This window comes from Scyliorhinus torazame, chromosome 16, assembly GCF_047496885.1.
Source record: "Scyliorhinus torazame isolate Kashiwa2021f chromosome 16, sScyTor2.1, whole genome shotgun sequence".
In the NCBI taxonomy this organism is placed as follows: Eukaryota; Metazoa; Chordata; class Chondrichthyes; order Carcharhiniformes; family Scyliorhinidae; genus Scyliorhinus; species Scyliorhinus torazame.
The window spans coordinates 86,020,787-86,042,830 of NC_092722.1; the positions used below are offsets into that span (position 1 = coordinate 86,020,787).

Sequence of the window (22,044 nt, forward strand, 5' to 3'; positions counted from 1 at the left end):
ACATTCTCCCTTTGTCTGCGTGGCTCTCACCCCCACAACCCAAAAAGATGTGCAGGGTAAGTGAGTTGGCCAAGCTAAATTGCCCCCTTATTGGGGAAAAAAAAAAAAGAATTAGATACATGCAATTTTAAATAAAACAAAGTTCTAACAGGATTAGACAGGGTAAATGCAGGAAGAATGTTCCCAATGGTGGGAGAGTCTAGAACCAGGGGTCACATCTGAGGATACCATTTAGGACAGAGATGAGGAGAAATTTCTTCACCCAGAGAGTAGTTGCCTTGTGGAATTCGCTACCACAGACAGTAGGCCAAAACACTGCATGTTTTCAAGAAAGAGTTAGATATAGCACTTGGGGCAAAGGGGATCAAAGGATATTTGGGGGGGGGAAGACGGGATCAGGTTACTGAGTTGGATGATCAGCCATGATCATAATGAATGGAGGAGCAGGCTCGAAGGGCCGAATTGCCTCGTCCTGCTCCTATTTTCTATGCCACAAGTCATTGAAGGTGGAAGGTTAGGTGAATAGAGCGGTTAATAAAACAGTGTCCTGGGTTTTGTAAATAGGAGTGTAGAATACCCCCACTAACCTGTATGGACCGGACCCGCAGCGAAACGGCCAAAAAAACGGCACTGGAGCAACGGGAGAAGAAGGGTAAAACAAACAAAATGGCGGCGGCCGGGGACAAAGAAGAGATGCAAGAATTCATCGAGCGCTGCTTCGAGGAGCTGCGCAAGGAGATGGTAGCGCCTATGCTGGCAATAATTGAAGGACTTGGGGCAACCCAGAAAGCCCACGAGGTGAAGATCCAGGAGATCCAAGACAAAGTGAGTGAGAATGAGGACGAGCTCTTGGGCCTGGCGGTGAGAGTGGAGCGGCACGAGGCGCTACACAAGACGTGGGCGGGAAGACTCGAAGACCTGGAGAACAGGTCGAGGAGAAACAATCTGAGGATCCTGGGTCTCCCAGAAGGAGTGGAGGGGGCCGATGCCGCGGCATATGCGGGCATAATGATCGGGACGCTGATGGGTGCGGAGCTCCCCCCGGGATTGCTGGAGCTGGAAGGGGTACACCGGGTGCTGGCGAGGAAGCCCAAGGCAAACGAGCCGCCAAGGGTGATGGTGGTGAGATTTCACCGGTTCACAGATAGAGAGAGCCAAGAAGGAGCGGAGCAGCAAGTGGGACAATGCTGAGATTAGAATATGTCCGGACTGGAGCACTGAGGCCGCTAAGCGGAGAGCGGGTTTCAACCGGGCCAAAGCGGTGCTGCATCGGAAAGGAGTGAAATTTGGAATGTTGCAGCCAGCGCGACTGTGGGTCACATATAACGGCCAACACCACTACTTCGAAACGCCCGAAGAGGCGTGGACCTTTATACTAACTGAAAAGTTGAACTCTAATTGAGGGTTTGTGAGGGTGGGGGGTATTTGAGGGTTGAAGTATGATGGCGGTTGTATATAGGGGGGCAAGCATGCGCAGGGAATGTTACATGGGCTGGGGACGAGAGACAAGGCCGCAACAGAAGCTGCGTCGGGGGGGCGGGGCAGGCTCTGGAAAGCGCGGGTTTTTTTTCCCGCGACAATGTCGGAAGCGACAATTTCCTTGATTCTGAAGCGAGACAAGGACCCACTGCAATGTGGATCGTACAGGCCGATTTCGCTCCTTAATGTGGACGCTAAGCTATTGGCAAAAGTGCTGGCCACGAGGATTGAGGACTGTGTCCCGGGGCTGATACATGAGGACCAGACGGGATTTGTAAAGGGCAGGCAATTAAATACGAATGTGCGACGGCTCTTAAACGTGATAATGATGCCATCGGAGGAGGGAGAGGCGGAGATAGTGGCAGCCATGGACTCGGAAAAGGCCTTTGACCGAGTTGAGTGGGAGTACCTCTGGGAGGTGTTGCGTAGGTTTGGGTTCGGGAGAGGGTTTATTAGCTGGGTTAAGCTCCTTTACAGCGCCCCGGTGGCAAGTGTGGTGACGAACCGGCGGAGGTCGGAGTACTTTCGGCTGTACCGAGGAACGAGGCAGGGGTGCCCTCTGTCCCCCCTGTTGTTTGCATTGGCGATCGAACCCTTGGCCATATCACTTAGGGAGTCTCAGAAATGGAGGGGAGTGGTCCGCGGGGGAGAAGAGCATCGGGTGTCGCTATACACTGACGACCTGCTGCAGTACGTGGCGGACCCAATGGAGGGGTTGGTGGAGGTCATGCAGACTTTGAGGGAGTTTGGGGAGTTCTCGGGCTATAAGCTCAATGTAGGGAAGAGCGAGCTTTTTGTACTACAGGCAGGGGACCAAGAAAGAGGGATAGGGGACCTACCGCTGAGGAGGGTGGAGGGGAGTTTTCGGTATCTAGGGATCCAGATAGCCAGGAGCTGGGGGGCCCTACACGAACTGAATCTGACGAGGTTGGTGGACCAAATGGAGGTGGACTTGAAAAGATGGGACATGATGCCGCTCTCGTGGGCGGGTAGAGTGCAGTCGGTAAAAATGGTGGTCCTTCCGAGGTTTTTGTTTGTGTTCCAGTGCCTCCCCATCGTGATCACCAAGGGCTTTTTTAAGAGAGTAGGTAGGAGTATTATGGGGTTTGTGTGGGCGAACAAAACCCCGAGGGTAAGGAGAGGGTTCCTGGAACGCAGTAGGGACCGAGGAGGGCTGGCGCTGCCAAACCTAGGGAGCTACTACTGGGCAGCAAACGTGGCGATGATCCGTAAGTGGGTTATGGAGGGAGAGGGGGCGGCATGGAAGAGGATGGAGATGGCGTCCTGCAAAGGAACGAGCTTGGGGGCGCTGGTGACGGCACCGTTGCCGCTCTCGCCATCAAAGTACACCACTAGCCTGGTGGTGGCGGCCACGTTAAGGATCTGGGGCCAGTGGAGACGGCATAGGGGTGCAGTGGGAGCCCGGGGAGGCTCCAGGGCTGGCACTGGGCGGGGATTAGAAGAATGGGGGACCTGTTCATCGACGGGACATTTGCGAGCCTAGGGGCACTGGAGAAGTTTGAGCTACCCCCGGGAAATGCATTCAGATATATGCAGGTGAGGGCTTTTGTGAGGCGACAGGTCAGGGAATTCCCGCTGCTCCAGTCACAGGAAATTCAAGATAGGGTGATCTCGGATGTGTGGGTCGGGGAGGGCAAGGTTTCGGCAATACACCAAGAGATGAAAGAGGGGGAAGCGCTAGCAGAAGAGTTGATGGGTAAATGGGAGGAGGAGCTGGTGGAGGAGATAGAGGAAGGTTTGTGGGCTGACGCCCTGGGTAGGGTTAATTCCTCCTCCTCATGTGCCAGGCTCAGCCTGATACAATTTAAGGTGGTTCACAGAGCGCACCTGACGGGGGCGAGGTTGAGTAGGTTCTTTGGGGTAGAGGGCAGATGCGGAAGATGTTCAGGGAGCCCGGCGAACCATGTCCGGCACTGGAGGGGTTCTGGAGAGGAGTGGCGGGAGCAATATCTCAGGTGGTGAAAGTCCGGGTCAAGCCAAGCTGGGGGCTAGCAATATTTGGAGTAGTGGACAAGCCGGGAGTGCAGGAGGCGAAAGAGGCCGGCATTCTGGCCTTTGCGTCCCTGGTAGCCTGGCGAAGGATCTTGCTAATGTGGAAGGAGGCGAAGCCCCCTAGCGTGGAGGCCTGGACAAACGACATGGCTGGGTTCATAAAGTTGGAGAGGATTAAGTTTGCCTTAAGGGGGTCTGCGCAGGGGTTCTACAGGCGGTGGCAACCGTTCCTAGACTACCTCGCAGAGCGTTAGAGGAAGGTCGGTCAGCAGCAGCAGTAACCCTGGGGGGGGAGAAAGAGAGAACGAGAGATTGCTTGAGGGGACGAATGAGCGGGGGATAACATGGAGGGTGGGGGAAACTGGCACGAATGGGCGAGAGCCAGTGTATAAAGCTATGTAGATATATCATCTTACCATGTATATATCTTGCTCAGGACGATTTTGTGTTATTTTGTTACCGGGGGGGGGGGGGGGGTTTATTGTTTGTAAGGGGAAAAAATGGTTTTGTTTTGTTAAAAAACTTCAATAAATATTTTTTTTAAAAAGGAGTGTAGAATACAAATACAAATGCCGGGAGGTTATGTTGAACTTGTATAAGACACGTATTCAGTCTCAGTTGTGACTATCGCATCCTGTTCTGGGCTCTGTACTGTGGGGAAGGGTTCGAAGGCATTGGAGAGAGACACATGGAGAGTGCGAGACGGCGAGTGAGTGGGCGGGCGGGCTGGCTGTTGGTTGGTTGGTTCCGGGAATGAAGAACTTCAGCTACGTGGGAAGATTGTAGAAAGTGTGTGTCTGTTCCCCCTGGGGAAGAGGGAAGGCCGGGAGGAGATTTGATCGGGGGGTTCAAACTCACGAGCAGTAGGATTTGGGACAGAGTCAAGAGGGAGGGATGTGTCCCCATTGAAGAGGGGAGACGGGAAACATCAGGAACGAGAGGAGGGCACACAGATTCAAGGGGATTGATGAAAGATGCGATGGGGAGACATGATTGGAGACGACGAGCGGTCAGGGTGTGGAGCGAGCTGCACGAGAGAGTGGGGGCGGCCGGTTCAGTCGAGGGATTCATTCGAGAGGCGATTTAGACCGTTATCTGGAAGGAGAAATGTGCCAGGGTGACGGGGTGGGGAAGGCGAGGGGGAGGATGTGAGTTGCTCACTTGGACATCGGGTGCTGGTCACAGCTGACCTGATTATGTTCCAATGGCACTTTATTCTTGTCGAGAAGGTGGCTAAGAGGAGCAGGTGGGGGTGGCCGGTGTGTGCTGAATGGAGGGGATCGGGAGAAATAATTCCCGCTTGGCAAAGGATTGGGAATGAGAGCGCACACAGATGTAAAGTGATTCGTAAAGAAAAGCAAATGCAATGTGAGGAAGAACATTTTCACACAGCGAGCGGACTTGGGGTCTGGGACGCGCTGCCCTGGAGGTGTGGTGGAAGCAGGTTCAATCGAGGCGTTCAAGAGGGAGTTGGATGATTATTTGAATGGAAACAATGAGCAGAGGTACGGGAGAAAAGGCAGGGGAACGGCTCTGAGTCACGATGCTCGTTTGGAAAGCCGGGGCAGAGGCAATGGGCCCAGTGGCCGTCGCCTCTGGCGCCATAAAGATTCTGTGCTCTTACTGGATCTCCATCGGCAACTGGTAATTGAATAAAACATTGGATTAACTTCTCCACCCCTACTTTAACTGGAATTGTTCTGAAAGAGATTCTCTCTAACTGGCTGATCCCAGTTCAGTTTCTGGTTAGAGAGAATCTAACCATCTCTCTTCTTGACATTCAATGGCATTACCATTGCTGAATCCCCCCAACTATCAACATCCTGGGGGTTACCATTGACCAGAAACTGAACTGGGACCAGCCATATAAATACTGTGGCTACCAGAGCAGGTCAGAGGCTGGGAATCCTGCGGAGTGTAACTCACCTCCTGACTTCCCCAAAACCCTGTCCAGGAGTGTGGTCGGATATTCCCACTTCCCTGGATGAGTGCGGCTCCCAACAACACTCAAGAAACTTGGCACCATCCAGGACAAAGCAGCCCCGCTTGATTAACATACAAACCAGAAACATTCACTTCCTCCACTACCGACACAATGGCAACCATGTGTACCGTCTACAAGATGCACCACAGCCACTCGCCAAGGCTCCTTCGACAGCACCTTCCAAACCTGCCACCTCTACCAAAGGACAAGGGGGGCAGCAGACACATGGGGAACACCCACCGTCTGCAAGTTCCCCTCCGAGCCCCATGCACCATCCTGACTGGGAAATATATCAGCCGATCCTTCACTGTCGCTGGGTCAGAATCCTGGAGTTCCTTCCCTAACAGCACCGTGGGTGTACCTACACCATAAGGAACGGCAGCGGGTTCAAAATGGCAGCTCACCCACAACCTTCTCCAGGGGCAATTAGGGATGAGTAATAAAGTCTTGGCCTAGCCAGCAACGTCCACATCCCGTGAATGAATTTTTAAAAAGTACAAAGAATATGCTAGTGTCCCGCCTTCGTTTTAGGAAAGGGTCCCACAGTCTAAACTCCTGTCGAAATTGATTTGCGAATAAAGAGCTGGTTTGATTATAGGTTGTGGCTTTCCCCACAGAAATTTCACATGCTTTCCGTAATACATCTCCGCAATATTTCAGGCACCACAACTTGATGAACAATCATTTGCTTCCTTCACTGGCCTGAGGTTTATTCTAGAATTCAAATGTCACCATCGTCCAGGGTGGGATTGAAACCTGTAACCCCAGAGCGCTCGCTTTGTGGTTTACCACGATTTTGTATAAAACCAATCGAGAAAAATCAAATGAACGGAGGGGCAAATGAAAGGGACACTGCCTTAAACGGAAGCAAACTAAGCTTAAAACAACCAACCAAAATGTTGGTCGATCATGCACTCCAGCCCCGCGATGGCCGCCGGCTATGTAAGGCGTCAACGGTGGACTCTGCGTGTTCCCTCTCCGGAGACACCCGGCCGCGTGTCCAGGCAACAGCCAAAGAAGTAGAAGGTGGGCAGCAGCCCACACAGGAAACCCCTCCGCACAGTGCAAAAGGGGCATGGAGGGCATTTCCAACCAGGCGGCCAGGGTTCTGGCTCCGGAGGGGTGGAAATCGGGGCTTAGGACTAATGTGAAATTCTGCCATCCGAGCAGGGGTGGGTTCAGACACTCCTGTGCATCCTCGGGACCACAAGTGCTTTCAGGTCTGAACTTACGGATGGCATTGGCCGTGAGCTGGACGAATTGGGGGTGTCATCCAGCCCACTCCTTTGCCATGAGGCAGCATGTCCCCAATCCTGGTCATTCAGGCAGCCACAGCCTGTCCCTTCCCCAGCCACTTGATATGGTATTTGGTGGCAGTGCAGATTTGTGAACAGCGGCTCCCTGAAGACACGCTACGCCAGACCGTTGGGGGGGGGGGGGGAGAGAGAGCTGCATCATGAGGCGGCCATGTTCCAGACTTGGAATAGGTCAAGGTTTGTGGTTCACCCAATTTTAGGCAAATCGACTAACCAATTATAATAAACTAAACGACAATTTAAAAGGAACAGCCCCTCAAAGGGATTCTGCCTGAAATGAAAATAAATCACAAATGAAACTTTAAAAACTAAAAAGCGCACTCCAGTCTTCTCAACAGTGCCGGTGGGCGGCAGGCTCCCTCTCCAAGGTCACCAGGCCGCAAGTGTAGCCGAAACAGAGGGGCAGGCAGTCGGGTCAGACGAGCCCCCTCGGTCACCCGCAAATATTCAGCTCATGTTAGGTGAATTGGCCAATGATAAATTGCCCTTAATGTCCAAATTGCCCTTGGTGTTGGGTGGAGGTGTTGAGTTTGGGTATGGTGCTCTTTCCAAGAGCCGGTGCAGACTCAAGGGGCCGAGTGGCCTCCTTCTGCACTGTAAATTCAATGATAATCTATGATTAATCTAGGACAAAGGTTCGGCACAACATCGTGGGCCGAAGGGCCTGTTCTGTGCTGTATTTTTCTATGTTCTATGTTTGCCTGCCCCAGGAGGAGGCCGGTGTTTGACCATCGAGAAGATAGGATTCAATCCTAGGCATTGAACCCAGAGCATTGCTATGGTTTGTGGGCTACCAGGTCAGTGATTTATACCACTAGGGCCTCTCCATTATGTATCCCATTTTTAGTTATTATGATCCCAGACCAAACCCCAACAGTGGCTCAGATACTGGACAGGAACCCCAATATTTTAATTTTGTAAGAGTGCGAGGAAAGTATTTCTCACTCCAGGAATGATTTCACAAAGAAATAAGAATATGGTCTATTAAGACAACTTTATTACTAACACAGTATTAAAATATCTTTAACATCATACCAGAAAATAGCTTACAATTACCCCTTAAACAGTACTCAATACAGTAAATACAATACCCTTAACTGCTATCTTTACTCTCGCTCAAACCACAGGAACAAATCCATCCCAGCTCTCAATCCATTTTAACTACTCAAAAGCACATAAGAATACTTGCTTTACAGAGATGTTCTTTGAGAGAGAACTCTTTGATACGGCTTTAAAGAAAAGATCGGACTCCTGTCAGACCCACGCAGAAACTCTGGCTGTATGTCTTCAGAAGTTGCTTCTTTCAGCTTGTTTCAGCTCCCCGTTGTTCTCAGACACGTCTGCACTGCTTTAGAGGCTATTAATCTTATTTTAACTTATCTGCAGTGAGAGAAAAACTGCTTCACCTCTGATCACAGCTTCATTCAGATCACAACTGACCTGCTTCCTCAAAAAGCCTGATGCCCGAGCTCCACCCAGAAACAAACATCACGATACCAAGCTGAAGTCTAATTAACTCCACAGGCAATTCTCTTAATCAAAACAACATTCCATTAGCCCAAGCTTTTTACGATGCTTTAATTGCACCGACTCCCAACCTTTCACATTAGGATTTCTCTTAAAGCATGATTGCAGCAGTCAAACACACTCTAATCCAGGCTTTTAACCCTTACTGCACCAAATACCTATCATACAATACATCTGAAATTCCGACATTCATCACACAGTAAGGCAACATTCCGGAACCTCCTCTGCCATCTTCATCAACTCTAGATCGGCTGGTTGAGCCTCAACTGGAGGTGATTTATGAAGCGTCTCTTTCGGCTTATCGAAGTCTTCAATGGAAGTTTAAGTCAACCAAATATCTGTGGCCATGGTTGTCGTTTAGACCTCCAACCTTTGCTGAGCCACCACTCACGGCATAGCGGGAAAATTCCGGGATCCTTTTTTTTTGTAACTACTCCATCTTTTTAACCTCCCTTGGGAGACACCACTACCTTTGCTCTAGCAAAATAATTTCTCAGGAGTACGTCAGCTCCGCTCACATCGCCAGGGACCTGGGTTCGATTCCGACCTTGGGCAACTTGTGTGTGGCGTTTACACATTCTCCCCGTGTCTGCATGGGTTTTGTCCGATGGCTCCGGTTTCCTCCCACAGTCCAAAGATGTGGACTGGCAATGCTAAATTTCCCCTTAAAGTTTAGGTGGGGGTTACCGGGATGGGGTGGTGGAGTGCGCCTGGGTAGGGTGCTCTTTTGGAGGGTTGGTGCAGACACGATGGCTAAATGGCCTCGTTCTGCACAGTACAGATTCTATTATCCCCTGCCCTCATCACTGGCCCAGATATTGTCACCCTCCAAGTGCGCCCAGTACAAATATACAGGTACCTCCTTCCCGCCAATACCATTTATTAAAAACATTTGCTTTTAATCCACCCTCTGTGGGTGGTGGGGGAGAGACGGAGAAAGATTTTGCCTTTCCCGGCAAAAGGTGTTTGAGTGACTCCCATATCTCTCAATGCAATTATCGGTTTAGCTGCCTCATTAGAGGGAGATGAGGTTACTTTCCCTTTCAATATAAAACATTTAAAACAAAAAATAACTTGTGTCTTCATATTTCCTGAACTCCTAGCAGCATTCACACATGGTCTCACAGCTGTGTTTAACACTGCAACTTGATCTTGTTACGCTACCCTGGGCGAACGTGTGGTCAATTCCAGCCCCACAGGCCCCAGTCGCAACACAAGTGAATTATCCAATATTTCTTATCAAAATTCCTGACGCTTTTGGCCCTTGGATGTCCAATAATTACAGTCAGCAAATTTGTAAGTTGAAACACAATTACAGTTCATATTTATAACTAGAACAAATATCAGATCTGCAATAAATACAACTAATTAACGACGAGCTAATAACTGACTCCCATTTAACTGTCCCACCCTCTATCCACACATATGAGTGGGGTGGAAAGGGGTCAAAATAATAAGGATTAAGGTAAAAAGATGAGTTCTTTAGTGCATTTTCCTCAGTCTGAATTAGGATTATAAGGGGTCAAAATAATAAGGATTAAGGTAAAAAGATGAGTTCTTTAGTGCATTTTCCTCAGTCTGAATTAGGATTAAAGTCTCTGGTCTACAGCTAGTAATGATCTTTGCAGTTTAGCAGTGTATCTTACAGCTTCTCCAGGAGAAGCCCCTGGCTTCACATCAAACCTTCTCAGATCCCGGGTTCTGCTTGCGTCAGTCTTTTCTGCAGAGATTTGGTTCCCATTGACCTTTTGGTGAGAATGAGTTGGTTATTCCTGTAGGAAACAGAGTGCCGAAAAAGAGGTCTTCTCCCTTAGCTGCTAAAGCGAAACTGAAAGCTCTTTAGGCTGAACCATTTCCGTGGGAACAGAGCATTCCTCACCTGTTACAGGGCAGAGCAACGCCTTTTAGGCCTATTCATTTTGTCCAACAGCCAAATCAGTCAAACTGAGTTATCACTGATCTCTCCTGCTACTGAAATTCTCTGCTGGCATTAAAGGCACAGGCCACTTACAACTTGCTTTTCCTTAAAGTCACAGGTCCATCGATCATGAATCAAAATTGCAACAGCAAAAATTAAAGGAAGGAGAAACAGGGAGCAAACAAGAGGGGACCCTTACAATCTGTGGTAATTTTTCTTGTGGCTCCCTTTTTGCTGACTTTCCTTCACTCACCCCCACCAAGTAACACAGGTTTCCCATGCAAACTGCAGCAGTCTGCACAAAGATTCCCCACCTGGTTACAAATTGGAACACTCGAGGCCTCCAGGTCTCATACACTTAGCACTTCTCTTTCTAGCCTGACGAGAAGTTTCCCCTGGGGGAGGGTTCCCTCCTCTGGCTACTTGCCTTCCTTTCAGTTTCCCAAGTCTTCGTCTTGTGCTTGATGGTGGGGGAGAGGGGAGGGGAAGAGCAGAGATGATGGGAAAAGGGGTTTGGATTTCTGGACCAACTCTATTAGTCAGCCGCTCATCTGGCTGCCTTAACTTTATGGTCTTCAATGTGGATTCTAACTATTGGAGGGAGTGAATTTTTAAACTTTTCCAAGAGAATTGCTTCCCTAAAAGCTTCACATGTGACATCTACCCTAAATGCCCATACCCAACAGTCAAAATCACTTTGCCTTGCCTTTCGCAAATTCAATACAGGTCTACACCTCAGTAATCCTATACCTCATTAATCCTACTCCTTTGCTCTCAGAATAGCATTTTTTTTTTAAAAACTGCATGGGTGGCAACGTAGCACAGTGGTTAGCACTGGTGCTTCACAGCACCAGGGACCTAGGTTCAATTCTGGCTAGGGTCACTGTGCGGAGTCTGCATGTTCTCCAGTGTCTGCGTGGGTTTCCTCCGGGTGCTTCGGATTCCTCCCACAAGTCCCAAAAGATGCGCTGTTAGGTGAGTTGAACATTCTGAATTCTCCCTGTACTCCCAAATGTGATGACTATGGGCTTTTCACAGTGACTTCACTGCAGTGTTAATTTAAGCCTATTTGTGACAATAAAGATTATTATAAACCTATATCAAAAGTGATGCGTGAACCGTCACAAGCTCTGCCTGTCGATCTCCTTTGGAAGAGCAGTGTCTTTTTTTGGCCACTTGCTTTGCTTAGATAGCTTCTCAAATGAGATAAGTAATGCCTCCACATCTCTTCCCTCAAATGTTGTAAGGGATTGAGCAAGTTTATCTCCATGGTGCTTTGGGTTTGGGTTTTTTTTTTGTTGTCATCATCTGTGACCTTATTATTCCAGCCTGTTAATCTGGTCATTCTCTTTCTTTCTTTATCCTTTGCTCTTGCAGAAAATTCCAATTGCAAAACTCTTTTTCCTCTCTCGCCTTTCCAATTCCAATTCCCTTTCCTGTTGAAATGTTTTAAAGTTTCTCTACTGCTACATGTTCAAGCTACTACATTTGCAACTGAATCCCAGCTAGCTCCATTTACTCGCCATCCCATTGCCACTGAGAATGTGCTCTCTCTTTCCCTCTCTCTTGTATCCTTTCCAGTTTCAAATGCTGCCCGCTTTCCTCGCTGCTATGATTAATTCCAACTGCAATGTATCCGCCAATCCCATTATTTTAGCCTTGGTAACATTTTTGTGACCCAGTCAGGGATAAATCTTTCATCTTTAGAACAGTCTTAACAACTTCCAAAGCCATTCTGGTTTAACTAATGTTTAAAGAAACCTGACTTCCGCCCTTTTATCCTCTACTAGTTGTGGTTATTCCTCATTTCAATATTCCAGACGAGTCCCCAATCTGTGTTATGACCGGGATGGGAGGAGTGTGCAGTTTCTCTGGCCCGCCACAGGTCACACCACAGGTGTACATGTTTTATTTGCTCACCAGAATGGCCAGTTGCATAGAACCCCTGCAGTGCAGAAGGAGCCCATTCGGCTCATTGATTCAGCACCCTAGCTCGGCCCACTCCCCAGCCCTATCCCTGTAAACCCCACCTAACCTGCACATTTTTGGACTGTGGGAGGAAACCCACGCAGGCCAGCACAGAAGGTGCAAACTCCACACAATCACCTGAGGCTGGAATTGAACCCTAGTCCCTGGTACTGTGCTACCAGTTGTTTGCCATCGCTACTGTTAAGGCCTCTTTTGATAAACTCATGTAACTCGGAGGTATATACCTCTTAAAATCTCAACACGCACACCATCGTACAAAACAAATAGCGTCTCTACAGAGGTTGGCATTTAAGGGAAGAAGCACCTCTTTGGCTCATGGGATAACTATGAAAAAGTACAATGGGTTTTGTTGCTGTTGTTTCATAGAATCCCTACAGTGCAGAAGGAGGCCATTCTGCCCATCAAGTCTGCGCCAACCCTCAAAAGAGTACCCTACCTGGGCCCACTCCCCTGCCTATCCCCGTAACCTCACCAAACCTGCTCTTCTTTGTGTGCAGACTGGTCACAGTAATTGCCTGGACGTTCTTTCCAAAGGAGCTTTGGTGTGGGATCAATGACCTTGTAATCTTTCTCCCTCACATCTCAGCTTTCCAGATACAGACCAGTTATGCAGAGATGGGAATTTCTAGCTGGGCCCTGGTAGCTACACTGAATTTCAGCCAAGGTGGAGAGAGGGAGAGCAAGAATCGGGAAACCTTACCGGTTTCCTTCCAAAACTGGAGTGCAAAACATAAAAAAACAAGTTCAAAACAAAATTCATCTCAGTCAGGTGGTCTGCAGAAGATCACCAGAGCCACTGTTTTCCCCAGTAACTAAAGTTCACATAAACAAATAGTTCTGATCTCGTCTGGTGCCTTGCTGGTCATTCAGCTCAGGTTGTGGGACATCTCTGACAAAGCAGCCTACCCTCAGTCAAATGTTAACTTGTAATCTTCAAAATAAAAACCAGCATAAAGTGTCTAAATAATTCATTGTCTTTCCAAGTTCTTGGAGATATGTATTCCAACACTTACTGAGGGCATGAAGTGTCTTGAGCAGTCCAGTGGTTAAGGGGCATTGTCGAGATGCAAGCCTTTATTTCCGATGGTGAGACTCCAGCCCACGATGTGGATGGAGATTTATGTCACTTGCCCTGCACTTTGCTCCCTCATGAGTGGTTGTTCAGCCCCCTTGAGCTCTCTCGCGGCTCCTCTTATGACGAGGATCCAACTCCGTGTTTTCTTTCTCTCTCAGTCCTGTGTGCCTGCTGCTCAAGAGGGGAGCCAATCAGTATGCGGCGGATGAAACGGGGCAAGACCCCCTTAGTATTGCCGTGGCGACGGCCAACGCCGACATCGTCACGTTGTGAGTATCGGACCGTCAGCTGCATTTAGCCGCGCAGAGTGCGATTTAGGGCTCGCCACGCATCCAGCGTTGCACGCACTGGCTCACAGGGACTGCACTCGCAGGTACAGACACACAAAAACCCAGAGGAACATGTGCGGGCCTATTTAAGGACAGACAATCGCACAATACACACAGCAACATGCACAGAGAGACACAGACAAAAACACAAGCGACCAGGTTTGCACCATTATAGACACATAAAAACATTAATAATTACAGACTCATCGATAAACATGCATAGGCAATTACATATATAAAAACGTGCATGGACAATTAAACACACACGTGTGGGCAGGTTCAGATACAAAGACACGCGGACAGATTCAGATACAAACACGCGGACAGATTCGGATACGAACACACGGACAGGGACAGGTACACACAAACACACGCGGACCGATTCAGATACGAACATATGCGGACAGGTTCAGATACAAACACGTGACAGGTACACACGTGAACAGGTACAGGCACGAGCACACACAACCACCCTTGGAAATTTACCGTCAGAATTTCATGAAGCTACGTGAACAGTTTGAGACAAACACACATTACGTACATGCGGAGATATTTGAACGTGTGCAGAGCTAGACACACACACACATACCCAGAACATGCATTCACAAACACTAACATCTGTGCAGAAAAAACAAATGGAAAAAATATGCCAGCATGTTTATGGACGCACAGGAACATGACACGCAGGGTTATGGGTACACTGGAACATGACACAGTTTTTTAAAGAAAATATTTTATTCAAGCATTTGTAATTTTCAGTTTAACACATTAACATTTCTTAAACAACCGTGTGGGCCGACACATGTAAGAAAAAAACCACCCCAAAAATACAATGTCCACAACTGCCCGCGCCCTATTTTCTAACTGCCCGTCTACGGAGTTCCCTGTCCTTATCTAACACTGCCATGCCTATTTTCTTCCCCTCCCCCCTACTGCTGACATTCAATTTTCTTTGAAGAAGTCAATGAAAGGCTGCCATCTCTGGGCGAACCCGAGTTGATCCTCTCAAGACGAACTTGATTTTTTCCAGGCTGAGAAACCCTGCCATATCGCTGACCTTGGGGGCTCCGAGTCCCTCCATCCCAGCAAAATCCGTCTCCGGGCCACCAGGGAGGAGAAGGCCAGGACATTGATCTCTCTCCAACCCCCCCCCCTTGGCCCCGGATCATCCGATACCCCAAATATTGCCAGTTCTGGACTCGGGGTTACCCTCCCTTCCAGGTCTGACAATGTCCGCAAATCCCTGCCAGAATCCCCTCATCTACGGACAGGCCCAGAACATATGCACATGGTTAGCCTGGCTACCCCCACACTGCCCACATCTATCCTCCACCTCCTCAAAGAACCTGCTCATCCAGGCTACCGTCATGTGGGCCCTGTGGACCACTTTGAACTGGATCAGGCTAAGTCTGGCACAGGATGAAGATGAATTAACTCTTTTCAAGGCTTTTTCCCACTTTTCCATTTCCAGCTCCTCTTCCCATTTCACCTCCCTGATCGGGGCCCCCTCCCACTCCATCAATTCCTTGCATATCTCCGAAATCCTCCCCTCTCCAACCCCCGTTTTTGACATCACCTTATCCTGTAGTCCCCTCAGGGGGGAGGCGAGAGAAGCTGCCTCCGGACAAAGTCCTGGACCTGAAGGTATCGAAACCCATTCCTGCCCAGTAGTTCAAACGCTTCCTCTAGTGCCTCCAAGGTCGGAAAGCCCTCCTGGATAAATAAATCCCCAATCACTCGATCTCTGCCTGCTGCCACCTCCTGAAGCCCCCATCCAGCCTCCCTGGGACAAATCGGAGACTACACTGACCCCCCCTCCAATCCTATGTGCTGCCTCCATTGCCCCCACACCCTTAGGGCTACCACCACCACAGGGCTTGTAGAGTATCGAGCCGGCCAGAACGGCAGGGGTGCCGTCAGTAAAGCCTCCAAACTCGTGCCCTTACAGGATGCCGCTTCCACTCGCTCCCAGGCCGACCCCTCCCCCACTTCCTGACCATCGATACGTTGGCCGCCCAGTAATAATTAATAAAGCTCGGGAGGGCCAGGCCCCCCCTCTGTGACCCCGCTCCAGGAATGCCCTCTTTACTCTCGGGGTTTCCCCCGCCCACACACAACCTGTAATCGCCACTTTTATTTTTCTAAAAAAAGCCTTTGGGACAAAAATCGGAAGGCATTGAAAAAAGAAAAGCAATCTTGGGAGGACTGTCATCTTCACAGCCTGGACCCTTCCTGCTAGCGTCAGCAGGAGCATGTACCATCTATGGAAGTCCCTTTTCATTTGGTCGACCGCTTTGCCCAGATTTAACTTGTGGAGCTGCCCCCACTCTTTAGCCACTTGAATTCCTAAATATCTGAAACTCCCCGCCGCCACTTTAACAGGTAACTCCCTCAGTCTCCTTTCCTGCCATGTGCCTGGATCACAAACATCTCGCTCTTTCCCATATTCAACTTGTAGCTTGAAAATCGCCCAAATTCTCCCAGTACCTCCATGATTTCGGTCATTCCCCCCACCGGGTCTGTAACATAAAGCAGCAAGTCATCCGCATAGAGAGAAACAGTGTGCTCCACCGCCCCCCCGCCCCACTATCCCCCGCCACACATTTGATGCTCTCAGGGCCATTGCTAAAGGCTCTATATGCCCAGGACAAACAGTAGTGGGGAGAGCGGGCATCCCTGCCATGTCCCTCTCCCAAGATTAAAATATTCTGACCGGGTTTGGTTGGTTCTCACATTTGCCACCGGGGTCTGATACAGCAGCCAGACCCAGTCCACAAATCTCTGCCCGAACCCAAACCTGCCTAAAATATCCCATAGGTAAGTCCACTCCATCCTGTCGAAAGCCTTCTCCGCGTCCATGTCTACTACCACCTCAGCCTCCCGCCCTTCAGCTGGCATCATTATAACATTGAGAAGCCGTCTAATATTAGACGTCAGGTGCCTGCCCTTCACAAACCCCGTCTGATCCTCACCTATTACCTCCGGGACAATCCTCTATTCTGGTGGCCAAGATCTTTGCCCGTAATTTAGCATCTACATTTAAAAGGGAAATTGGTCTGTACGATCCACAGTTCTCCGGGGCCTTGTCTCGCTTCAAGATGAGAGAGATTGATGCCTGTGATAGCGTTGGGGGAAGCACTCCCAACTCCTTGGATTCATTGAAAGCCTTGACTAACAGCGGTCGCACTAGCCCCGAAAATCATTTATAAAATTCTACTGGGAATCCGTCAGGTCACGGGGCCTTACCTGATTGCATTGCCCCCAATCCGTCTATCACTTCACCAAGCCCAATTGGGCCCCCCAAGACTTCCACCAGCTCCTCATCTACCTTCGGGAACTCTAGCCTCTCCAAGAATTGGTTCGTTCCCTCCTCCCCCGCAAGGGGTTCCGACTCATAAACAACTATAGAATTCTCGAAACACGTCGTTAACCGCCCCCGGGTCCCTCGCTATTTTCCCCCTCACATCCTTAATTTTCCCTATCTCTCTCGCCGCCTCCTGCTTCCTCAGCTGATGTGCCAACATCCTGCTAGCTTTCTCCCCATATTCATATACTGCCCTTTTACCCTCCTTAGCTGTCCCCCCGCCTTGCCTGTGGAATGGAGCCCAAAATCCATTTGACGTCTCTGATGCTCCTTCAGGAGCTCCTCATTCGGAGACTCCGCATATCTCCTATCCACATGTAAGATTTCTCCTACCAGCCTGTCGAGCTCCGCCCATTGAGCCCTTTCCCTATGGGCCCGAATTGAAATATATTCCCCTCTGATGCCCGCTTTCAATGCCTCCCACACCACCCCAGCCGCGGTCTCGCCCGTGTCGTTGGTTTTTATATACCCCCGAATGGCCTCCCTCATTCGCTCATATATCTTGTCATCTGCTAACAGCCCTGTATCTAGCCTCCACGGTGGGCGCTGAGAATGTCCCGTGTTCACCTGTAGGTCCAGCCAATGTGGCGCATGGTCCGATACTACGATTGCTGAATACTGTGTCTACCACCCCCGCTAACAATGTTTTGTCCAATATAACAAAATCGATCCTGGAGTACGCTTTGTGCACATTAGAGTAGAATGAATCTTCCTTGCTCCTTGGCTTCTCAAATCTCCACGGATCACCACATCCCCATGTGCTCCATGAACCCCCGCATCTCTTTCGCCATTGCTGATACTTTCCCCAACCTAGAACTCGACCGGTCCATCCTAGGATCCAGGACCGTGTTAAAATCACCCCCCATGACCAAGTGGTGCGAGTCGAGGTCCGGGATTTTTCCTAGCATCTTCCTAACAAACGCAACGTCATCCCAGTTTGGGGCATATATATTTACCAGCACCACTACCATTCCCTCCAGTTTCCCACTCACCATGATAAATCTGCCTCCGGGGTCTGTCTCCATTATCCCCACCTCAAATGCCACCCTCTTGTTAATTAGGATGGCCACCCCCCTTGTTTTAAAGTTCAATCCTGAATGAAACACCTGCCCGACCCATCCCTTTTTCAGTCTAAATTGATCCCCCAGCTTCAAATGTGTCTCCTGTAACATGGCCACGTCCGCCTTTAACTGTCTCAAGTGTGCGAACACACGGGCCCTCTTGACCAGCCCATTCAGGCCACAAACATTCCACGTAACCAGTCATCTAGTCTCCACCTCCAGCCTCCTGGAAGTCCCCTAATCGTCAGCAGTCCCACCCCCTCGCCACTTTTCAGCTCACCTCCCACTTCGCTTCCGTGAGCCAGCCTTACCAGCTAGCCTAGCAGCTCCACCCCTGATGCCTAAAAGTCTACCGGCTGCTGGATCTTTACACCCCAGCTCTTAACAGAAGTTTTCAAAACAATAACACCAAGAGCAAAAAGCAAACACACCATCCACTTAAGGTCCAGCTTAATGGCCCACCCCTCCCCCTTTACAACATCTTATATTCTATGATTAATCTAGGACAAAGGTTCGGCACAGCATCGTGGGCCGAAGGGCCTGTTCTGTGCTGTATTTTTCTATCACCATCAAACAGAGCCCCAAACAATGGAAGTGAAAACAAACAGGATAAATGGAGAGACAGAAAACATTATGCATGTAAAAACTCAAACAGATGTCTTTCCTTCCTAGAACATCTCAATTTGAAAGCTTTTCTTCACCCCCCTCCATTCTTCGTTTTTATTTTCCCTTTTATCCCCCCTTTTTTACAAACACAAACAAAAAGGAAGAAACTGTATCTTAGTACATTAACTTAGATAACTCAAAGCAAAACCAAAAAAACCCTCTTCCCGGTCATCGCAACTCAAGTTACAGTGCACCACAGAACTTTCTGATTTAAATCGCTACTGACCAGTTTTTTTTTTTAGTCCTTATGGGTCCCCCAGGTTGTTGTCTTCCATAAAGCCCGCCACTTCTTCTAGCGAGCCAAAATATAGTTCCTGTTCCTCGTAGGTTACCCAAAGACGGGCCGGGTAGAGCAGCCCAAATTTTATTCCCTCTTCATACATGGCCGCTTTAACTTTATTAAAGCTCGCCCTCCTCTTAGCAAGTTCTGCTCCCAAATCTTGGTGGTCCTGGATCTTAGCTTCTTCCCATACGAACCGTTTTGTCTCTCTAGCCCATCTCATGATGCGTTGTTTGTCCAGGAATCGGTGTAGCCTCACCACCAACGACCCTGGGGCTTGCGCAAAAGTGCCCTGTGAGCCTGGTCCACCTCCAACGGCCTCTCGAATGCCTCTGCCCCATCATTTTCCCTAACATCTTCACAACATACGCACCGGCATCAGATCCTTCCTTTCCCTCTGGCAGACTGATGATCCGAATGTTCTGCCTGCGGGAACGATTCTCCAGGTCTTCCACCTTTTCCAGAAGCCGCTTTTGCCAATCCTGTAAAATTTGCAGTGCCATCCCAGTGGACTACCCCTTTCGCTCCGTCGCCTGCTTTTGGACTGACTGTCCCTGGGCCGTCACTATCACCTCCATCCGGTCGACAGCCTCCTTAATCGAGGCTACCACCTTGGTCAGGTCCTCCGCACACTCCTTACGGTGCCGGGCGAACTTCTCATCCAGGTATGTAACCAACCAATCCATCGACCATTGAGCCGACGGGGCCAGATCTCGCTTCTCTGCCATTGCAGCCACCAAGCTCAGATCCTCACTTCCAACCAACTTATGATTCCTTCTTTTGCGATTATTTTTCGAGCGTAATTCCATAGGATAGGGGTCGCCTTCTCCTCTCACTTTTGTCCACTTATGTCAGAAAGAATTTCTGTGAAAATCCAGCTTAAAAGCCGTCAAAAAACCACCAAGAGCAGGAGCTGCCAAATGTGCGACAGTTCACAGAATAGTCGCCACCGGAAGTCGGCACACTGTTATGGATACACAGGAACATGACACACATGCAACAACCCTGTTTCTGTTGATATTTCCCAGACTGCGGCTGGCGAGAATGAACGAGGAGATGCGCGAGGGCGAACCATTCTTCTGGCACACAGGTAACCGTGGCTCCGAACAAGTGGACTGCAGGTAGCCCACAGAGTGGCTCCGGGACCGGAGGAGTTCCCGCTGACCAAGCCACCCAACCAAACCTTTCATAACACATTTTACCCACTGTCCAGTCACGCCGTTGACCTTCCTCACATCCAGTCAAGGACCCCCCGCTACCCCCTCGCCGAGGGAAATTTAGGCCCACATTCTGGATCACAGTCTTGGGGAAGGTAAAGGAGCAGAAGGGTCGGGAGTCAGAGGCGCATAGGGATGGCCGCAATGTCCGAGTGTCAGTACTGAGGGAGGGCCGCACTGTCGGAGGGTCAGTACTGAGGGAGCGCTGCAATGTCCGAGGGTCAGTCCTGAGGGAGCGCTGCAATGTCTGAGGGTCAGTACTGAGGGAACGCTGCACTGTCAGAGGGTCAGTACTGAGGGAGCGCTGCACTGTCAGAGGGTCAGTACTGAGGGAACGCTGCAATCTCCGAGGATGAGTACTGAAGGAGGGCCGCAATTTCCGAGGGTCAGTACTGAAGGAGCGCCGCACTGTTGGAAGGTCAGTACTCAGGTAGCAAAGCACTGTAGGAGGATCAGTACTGAGGGAGCACTGCACTGTGGGAGGGTGGGCCGCAATGTTGGAGGATCAGTACTCAGGAAGTGCCGCATTGCCGGAGCATCAGTACTGAGGGTGCGCTGCTTGTCGGGGGGGGCAGTAGTGAGAGTGTGCCGCACCGTAGTGTCGGAGGGTCAGTACTCGGAGAGACCTCTAATTATAAAACTGCGCTCCTAGTTCTGGGCTCACACAAGAGGAAATGTCCTTTCCACGTCCACCTTGCTGATACCGTTCAGGATCTTGCATATTTCAAATTAAGTCACCACCTTCACTCATCTTAAATCTCAGCGAAAACAGGCCAGCCTATCGACCATTTCCTCACAAGGCAAACCGCTCTTTCCAGGCATCAACCCTTTGGGGCCGAATATCCATCCCCCCCCCCCCCCCCCCCCCCCCCCCCCACCTCTGTTGAGCAACAGGCGACCCAATCGTCATCACGTGGCCATCCGTGGGGTCTTGCTGTATGCAGAAACGGTCCCTGTAGCCCGATGAAAGCCTTTCTCTGTAGGCCGTGGGGAAGAGGGGAGGGGTACGCACATTTCTCCGACTGCCGCTCCCCACTGGTGACGTTTTGTCCTCCTAACCCCCTCCCCCCACACAGGCGATGACGAGACCTTCCAGGACATCTTCCGCGATTTCTCTCGGATGGCCTCAGATGATCCGGAGAAGCTGGCCCGGAGGCGGTTCGAATGCAGCGGGGCAGAAAAGTGACCCTTCCTCCTTCCCCCCTTTAAAATGCAGAGGAGCAATGGAGAAAAGGGGAGAGGAGAGGAGGGAAGGAGATATGGACCTATGGCTGCAAGGAAGAGGGTGCCCTTATTGCCTTGGCCTGCGTGGCGGGGCAGGAAAAGAGGGAAATGTGTCTGTCTGAACACTACTTCTCCCACGAACTGGGGGTTAACCCAGGGTCAATACGTCCCGGGTGATTTTTGTTTTAACACACGACAAACTGGCTGTGGAAAACAGAGTGAGAGAGAGTTAGAGGAGGAGGAGGGAGTGAGCGGGAGAGATGGAGGGAGCGAACAGGAGAGACAAGTGTGATCAAAAGACAGAGGGCACAATCGATGGGGAAAGAAATAAATGGAGGGATACAGAGCGAGAGGGGGACGGGGCGAGAGAGCGAGGGGGGGGAAACGGGGCGAGAGGGGGATGTGGCACGAGAGGGACAGAGCGAGGGGGACGGGGCGAGGGGCTGAAGCGAGAGTGTGACGTGGCGAGGGGGGCGGGGCGAGAGGGGGGGGTTGGGGTGAAAAAGCGAGAGGGGGACGGGGCGAAAGGGGAATGGGGCGAGAGAGCGAGGGGGGAAACGGGGCGAGAGGCGGACGGGGTGAGAGAGCGACGGGGCCGGAAC

General features: G+C 50.2%; 1 protein-coding gene across 1 annotated transcript in view; it reads left to right on the forward strand.

The window, feature by feature from the left end:
* The window catches only part of LOC140392922 (arf-GAP with coiled-coil, ANK repeat and PH domain-containing protein 2-like), a 76,350-nt gene extending 54,552 nt beyond the window's left edge, over positions 1–21,798 (forward strand). The window contains exons 16-18 of the mRNA XM_072478704.1: positions 13,460–13,570; positions 20,030–20,091; positions 21,295–21,798. Of these exons, the coding sequence (XP_072334805.1) occupies positions 13,460–13,570; positions 20,030–20,091; positions 21,295–21,404 (283 nt within the window). The 3' untranslated portion in view covers positions 21,405–21,798. The remainder of the gene's footprint in view (positions 1–13,459; positions 13,571–20,029; positions 20,092–21,294) is intronic.
* The last annotated feature ends 246 nt before the right edge of the window (positions 21,799–22,044 follow it).